This window comes from Hydra vulgaris, chromosome 04, assembly GCF_038396675.1.
Source record: "Hydra vulgaris chromosome 04, alternate assembly HydraT2T_AEP".
NCBI classification, from domain to species: Eukaryota; Metazoa; Cnidaria; class Hydrozoa; order Anthoathecata; family Hydridae; genus Hydra; species Hydra vulgaris.
Window position 1 is genome coordinate 22,934,557 of NC_088923.1, and position 7,739 is coordinate 22,942,295.

The 7,739-nt window shown below is 27.7% G+C and overlaps 1 protein-coding gene across 1 annotated transcript; it reads left to right on the top strand.

Annotated features, from left to right (window-relative positions):
• Nucleotides 1-592: 592 nt before the first annotated feature.
• LOC105844826 (solute carrier family 2, facilitated glucose transporter member 8) lies at nucleotides 593-7,026 on the top strand. The gene is made up of 4 exons (XM_065795010.1): nucleotides 593-724; nucleotides 1,968-2,174; nucleotides 2,371-2,674; nucleotides 6,311-7,026. Exons 1-4 carry the CDS (start codon nucleotides 593-595, stop codon nucleotides 6,982-6,984), a joined length of 1,317 nt encoding a protein of 438 aa, XP_065651082.1. The 3' UTR covers nucleotides 6,985-7,026.
• Nucleotides 7,027-7,739: the final 713 nt, after the last annotated feature.

Sequence of the window (7,739 nt, forward strand, 5' to 3'; positions counted from 1 at the left end):
GAAACATAAATAAAATTGAAAACACAAAAACACATTTTTACTCATCTGTTATAAATTAATATCCCGTCAACACGATTGTATCCGGAGCGCTTTTATGAAAGCAATCTCCTTGCGGCCAACTATAATCCACGCGTTATGTATACGCACACGACACGAAAACATTTAACCTTTCCTCATATATATAGACAAACTAAAATAATTTTCACTCAAATGTAAACATACTTTTTTTATGATCTGCTTCTCAGTAACTTGGGAGAAAATTTAATACCCTATTCTCAGAATATTCAAAACTTTTAGTTTAGTAAAGATCTGTCGAACTCTTATGGCGCTAGTGAGGTCTTTACAATAAAAATAATTAAAACGGCGTCAAAAAACTTACTAGTTTCTACGTGCTATACACTACCCAAAGGTAATGTAATTAAATTTTCGAATTACAAAATATACATTAGTATAAAAAAAAAAAAAAAAAAAAATTTTTCTATAAAAATAGATACTAACATAAATATTTTAAAGTACAATAATATGTGATCACTTAAAAGTTTGAAGACAATTGCTTTAGGTCGGTATATTTCCTACAATTAACATACCAACAATGGTAAATTCTAAATCCTCTACTGCTAATGACAGTGTATTTACAAACTTAATACAATGGACTTCTCTAAAATCAGGAATAGTTAAAAGGGATATTTCAAACTACTTTTCTATATCTTATTCTTTGTCTCAAGTTGCTACAAAAATTGGTTGTTCAAAAACTGTTTCGAATGAATAATTGATGAGTTTTCTACTCAAAAATCTAAGTTCTTGCCATCAACTTTAACTACTACTTTGCTATTTGTTAATAAGTTATTGCCCTCCAAATTCATTCAAAAGTAACTTATTTCTCACTGTTCTTTAAACTAAAACAAATTAAAAAATTGAACTCAAAACATAAAGAGAAAGCTTCAATAGCTAAACGTATGGTTTAAGACAAATAAACTCGTTTATGTGCGCTACACATCCAGTGTAAAGGTACTCGGTGACTGTGTTAGCCATCTTTTCTAACGTATTTTTTAATTTACAAAACAGGCATGAAAAATGATAAAAAACAAGACGGATGATAGAACACAGACAATCTTGAATTATTTACTTAACAAGTCAAATTTGTTGTTGTAACCATATTGTTTTTTTTTAATTTTCATTTACAATTTCTTGTTTGTCTTTTATTTGAATTGACACTTGTACAATTTTTTTTTTATTTCTTGTTATTAAAACACCATTTATCAAAACTGACGTTTAATGTCATTAATCTGTATAAAATAAAATAGTATCATCCATATAATAAAGTATTCACAAAATTTCAAAATATTAAAACAATAAGTTACTTTTTAATTTAACAAACCAAAGCTAAATCTTGTAAGTGTTATTAAAAACTCTTCTTTATGCAATAAACGCTAATGATTTTTAAGTTTTTTTTTTGAAATTCCAATGACTTCAAACTGAAGTACCTTTTTTAAAATATTATAGGCAAAATATAAGGGGTTTAGGTATTTCCAATTCTCTCTTATTTGGACTTATATTTATCAAATATTATCATTAAAAAGTATAAACTTTAAAAGGTCACATTAAATTTTTGAAACTATAATGCATAAAAAAGTTTTATGAATGTATGGCTTACAAGGATAAGAAATATAAAAAAAATCTTTTTAACTAAAATTTATACGCTTTAAATACTTTATACTTAATACGCTTTTAATATTTCACCAGAGGTTGCCACAGGTTTCATTTAAGCGGTCGTCCACAAATTACGCCACGGAACTTTTATTTTTTTTTTGACCTTCTCTCTCCCCTTTGTCACAACATCTTAACTCTTTATTAACGAGGTCACAAAATCACTAACTCCTCCTTTCCACCCCCACTCTGCCAAAGCGTGTCGTACTTTATAGAATGTCCCAAAAAATATTTACCAAGTTCCTTTTCTGTTTTTTTAGTCTCTGCTTGGACTTGGTGCTTTGGCTGGATTGTTTCTTGGATTATTTTGCGTTGAACATTCCGGAAGAAAAAATGGAGTATTGATAGCGGTTTTAATATACACTCCAGGATGGATTTCAATAGGCTATTTTTCGAATAAAACAATTATATATGTTGGTAGAATATTGACAGGGGTTGCTTGCGGTTTTTGTTCACTAACTGTCCCTGTAAGTAAACTATACCGAATTTAATTACAATGCATCCAAAAACTTAATTTGTACCACAAAATTTTTTGTTTGTTTTTGTTTGCCCAGTGGGTTTTTACAATAAAGGTTTTTTATGTGTTAAAATAATAATTTCCTAAAACATATGTTAGTGTCTAATTAAAGTACCCTGCTAGTTAAAGTCATGTTTACAATTTAGATATATATTGCGGAAGTTTCATCATTTCAATTTCGCGGAAGATTAGAGGTCATTAATCAGATTGGTATTACAATTGGGATATTTTTAGCTTTTTTAGTAGGTTCATACTGCAACTTCAAACAATCAGCTACAGCTGCACTTATTATTGCATTAGCCATGGGGATTTTAATTTTATATATTCCAGATTCTCCTAGATGGCTGCTTGCTAAAAAAAAGCGCTATGAAGCCAATAAAGCATTGAAATGGTTACGCGGCAATTTGTACAATGTCGAAGATGAACTAAATAATATTGAAAATAACTTGGGTAAGTTAAGTTTTTTTGCTAAACATATATTATAAGAGCTGTCAATAACATTGGCTTGTTATGCTTTTTAAATATAGTTAAAAAGCAAGCCTTCTTTACTAATTGGTTTATATATAAAACAATTAGTAAATTAAATCGTTGCACATATTTTAAATTTTTTGCCCAGGTTTGTTACATGAGTTATTAAAAACAAGTTTTAAGTTTATAAAAAAAAGTTTAATAAAAGCGGTCCTCTAAGGCAAAACCAAATAACTTGGTTAAAAAGTAACGCAATACATTAAAAGCCAAAAATACTTTTAAGCTGATGAAGACTCAACAAACATGCAAGACTCATTGCTTTCTGACCAGAAAACAAAGTGAATTTAATTATTATTGATTGTCAATTAAAAATAGTAATAGATGAAAAAAATTGTATGAAATGCACATTGGATAAAAAATGTACAGAGTAAAACTGAAAACTCAATAATATTCTATATGCTAAAGGTGTTCTCAAAAACGATATTCTATCTTTCTTTTGTTAACTTAAATTTATAGAGGTTAAATAAGTTGGGATATGTAGGGATAGGCGAAGCGGAGCGTATATCAACTGAGACTCTAAGTTTGGGATGGTAGTTTTGCAAAAAAATAACGGCTTTTCTTGTTTGCAGACCTAAAGGATGCTATTGGAATAGGAGTTTGCAAGAGAGCATACTACTTTGGTTGGGTAATCTTGTTTTTTCTCAAAACTGTAGAAATGCTTTTTTTTCTTAGTTATTGAGGTATTTTATGTAGTTGTATCATTTTCTTTAATTGCAACAAACTATTGATTGGAAGGAAGTTTGTTGCCTTTTAAGTAAGTTAGAATACCATCCACTAACCATACTCCACGGTTTTAACTGCAACAATTATGTCAACGAAAAAATGTCTACGAAGAAGTAAAATAAATTAAAACTTCTGAAAAAATGTCTACAAAAACGTAAAATAAAGAACTATGAGAGTTTTTTGACGTTTTTCGGACCAAAATAATTTTGAGAATCTGGGACACAAAAAAGCAATTTTGCGTTTATGCAAAACAAGTAGATATTCCAAATCCAAATAGTGAGTATGTATAATGCAAAATAGTATAATGCAAAATCAAAATAGTGAGTATAATAAAACCTTAAAATGTAGCAAGGTTAAATTTTAACAATACACTTATACTTATCTTCATAACATTAAAAAAAGCTTACAAACGTACTGTCTGCTAATTAACAATTAGTTCTTAACGAAGTATTAAATAAGTAAATAATGGAATAGCTAACCTGAAACATCTATAAGTGATATAGATATATACCGCTAAGTTTGAAAACGAATGACCATGGACGTTCTACATTACATGCTATATTAAAGCCACATCTTTCTCAAAAAAAAGTTGTAGTTGTCTCAAAATTTGCAAAGAGTACAAGAATGAAGCTATTAAAACATAACAACTTGTTCTCAAATAAAGCACAAGTTATGCAATTTGTAATACACCAAGTTAAAGTTTTTCCAGCGACTTAATTAACTCTTTTCACCATCTGTTAAGAAATATTTGGCAATTATGATTTGGAGTGCAATAAATGATGACGGGAAAGTTTTCTTTTTTTTTCTTCATAAATGTAAAAGTGTCGAAATTGGAAACTTTAAAGAACAAAGTTTCTAATTGGATTTAAATAAGAACTTTTGAAAATTTAATGAACAACAATGCAATAAGTTCAATTAATGTTTTTACCCCGAGGCTGGGCATTTTATTTGAATAAAAATTCATTGATAGTTGTTGGGTAAAATTGTAAGCAGAAGTGTTTAAACAGATCCCAATAGCACTAGCAGATTTGAGAGTCTCTTAATTCTCAAAAACGTTCTCTAACTATATGCCAAAACATTTGTAAATGAATCCATTTCTGCATAACTTCATCATAAAATGTAAAGAAAATTCCAAAGAAAACAATATCTTATTGTTACAGCCTGCGTGCTGTGGGACGGTAAATAAAAAGCTTCCAAATATTTTGTAAAAATGTGTAACCCAGTTTTTAAGAAAACGTAAATTGCTTAAGTTATAATATATACGATAATATTTTCAAGGTTTAACAATGATCATAAAATGCTAGAGGCAATCTGCAAAACCTATATTTGATATCTGACCTACATCTTTCTAGTACTATATATGGTTTCTGGTGGTGAACCGCATGTTACTTCTACGCTGTAGAAAATGATTAGGCGCCTATCTAGAAAGTGGCAAGCCCTATACCAATTTTATTTTTTGACATTTTTATTTCATTTCGTCTATTACTTTAAAAAGAACATCATTTTTATTATAGGTTATAGCAAATTTTTGCAATTAGCCTCTTATTAAAAACAACTTTGGTTTTAAGCAAGCACCACACAAATTGCATGATGGAACAAAAGTAGCCTCAAAATGCGTCCGCAGTATCTTCTTGGTTGAGGAAAATTGATCAAAAAAATAAAAATTAAAAACTTTTTTAACTTATATAAAATCATAATTTATAATTTGATTTCAAATGTCTTTATAATTATCAGGGTCAACGACACCGTGCCTCCATTCTTCATTTATCTTTTTTTATTTTTTTTTGCAAATTCTAGATAGAGAAGACTTTTTTAGAAATTGACGGTTGTGCTCCTCCAATTCAAAACCCGTACGTCTTCCCGTATAAAAATTAAACACTGAGTACAATATATATATACATATATATATATATATATATATATATATATATATATATATATATATACATATATATATATATATATATATATATATATATATATATATATATAAATATATATATATATATATATATATCTATGTATATATATATATATATATATATATATATATTTATATATATATATATATATATATATATATATATATATCTATGTATATATATATATATATATATATATATATATATATATATATATATATATATATATATATATATATATATATAATAAATAGCTGAAGCAAGCAGAACGCAAAAATGTAATAACGAAGCCCCACTTTAAAAAATGCATTTTATATATCTGAAAAATATACAAAAATTATAATTTAAGAAGCAATGAAGCAAAATAAAAACAAAAAAAACCTAAAAGAAAAATAACTAAGACAACATGAAACAATAAATTAGATTTTCCGTATTGACTGTTTTACAAGTCGTTTTTATAATAAAAAAAAAAATCCTAAACAACTTCAAAATAAATATAAAAGTGTTTTATCTAATGTAAATGTAAAATTATTTTAATAAAGATGTTTAGACTAATAAATATTAAAAAAAAAAAACTGATGTTAGGTTCAAGAACATTTATTTAAAAGGTAAGAGGATAAGGTAAAAGTGATAAAGTGATTAATAATATTGTCAAAGAATATTTAAAACCATTTCAAGAATTGTGAGTTGCCAGGTTAAGTTGCGGAGTATCATAAAGAAGAATTTTATTTGAACGCTTTAAATATTTCATTTACAGTTTATTCTTATCAGCTGTTTTATTCTTTAATATATGTTCATAACCCCCTTCCTCTTCTTCTTTTTTTTTATTGCAAAATGATTTTAATATATTAGTAAACCTTTAAAAGTTTTAACTTTGATAATTTTAATATATTAGTAAACCTTTTCATTGTAGAACAACTACCTATGGCAGCTCTTAACGGTTTTAGAACTCCTGGCTTTTGCCGAGCTTTACTATATGGGTCAACCCTAATGTTTCTTCAGCAAATGAGTGGAATAAATGCAATGATGTTTTTTGGTCAGAAATTATTTCAAATGACACGCATGGGCAAAATACCTTTAGTTTTGTATTTATTACAGGTGCTTATTACAATTACAGCATGTTTTTTAATTGATAAATGTGGAATGCGAAAACTTCTTATGCTTGGGGCTTTTGGTATGTTTTTTTGCAATCTTTTACTTGGAGTATGTTTTGAGATTTTTATTATACCTGTAAATAATAAAACGTTGGAAAATCATTTTGACAATAATGATAAAAACATGTTAGAGTTTAGTAATACTATTTTCCATGATAGCTACTCATGGTTGGTTTTCACGTGTTTTCTACTATTTATTGCAAGCTACTCCATTGGATGGGGCGCTATACCATATCTACTTATGTCTGAAAAATCCCCTCCTCATATGCGTAGTTTATTGTGTGCTTTAGTATTAGGCGTAAATTGGCTTTTTACTTTTTTAGTGACTTTTTCATTTAATATTCTAATAAATTTAGTTAAAATTCAAGGAGCTCTATGGTTTTTTTCGGTATGGTGTTTTATAAGTATAATCTTTGCTTATTACTTTGTGTAAAAGTTGATATTCCTGAAGATGTTATTCATTATTACCGAATTGTATACGGATTTCAAAATTAATAAAATTTTATGTTACTTGAACTATGGAAGTTTTTTTATTTTTTTATTTAATGTTTGTTTACAGTTTATTCGCTACCTTATATTTTTTGTTGTCGTTAGTGAAAGATTAAGCTAACACTTCAAAATTTTATCTTTTTTTTTAAAAATAAATCACTGTAAATCTGTTGCCAATTTTATTAATAAAGTATCAACTTTACTATTAATTATCCATAGCAAACTGGTGACTTATGGCGGCTTAGGAATGGGAATGGCTTTTTCTTTTATTTTGATGTAAAAACGCTAGCTATTTATAAGGGGTTGTCCATAAGTTACGTTACGCTTTAGAAAGGAGGAAGGAGGGGGTGGAGAAGTAGGCAATTTTGTGACAATTTGTTACAACGGGCAGAAGTTTTAAATCTAAAGTAGACTTTTTTTTAACCAAAAGAGTGTCTGACCAAACCAATACCCTCATTTGATGTATTTAAATGTTGATTGTAATATCAAATGCGCCTAAATCTGACTAAGTTGATGTGTACACTAGGAATATGACTTTTTTTTAACCCCATGCTCCTGTACTGCAGTTTGATGAACTTTTACCTAAAAAGCACGTAAATATTTTACCTAAAAATATTTATTTGCATATCTTTTGAAAAAAGTTCACCCCTCAATTGAAAAATCGAATTTTTGGATCTTTAGGTGTGAAGCTGTAAACCA

What these genes read in the sequence shown, in the direction of transcription:
- LOC105844826 (XM_065795010.1), top strand. Translation starts at nt 593, where the DNA reads ATGGTAAATTCTAAATCCTCTACTGCTAATGACAGTGTATTTACAAAC. An exon ending in TTTGTTCACTAACTGTCCCT is followed by an intron (nt 2,175 to 2,370) that starts GTAAGTAAACTA and finishes TTTACAATTTAG; the next exon opens with ATATATATTGCGGAAGTTTC. An exon ending in TAATATTGAAAATAACTTGG is followed by an intron (nt 2,675 to 6,310) that starts GTAAGTTAAGTT and finishes TTTTCATTGTAG; the next exon opens with AACAACTACCTATGGCAGCT.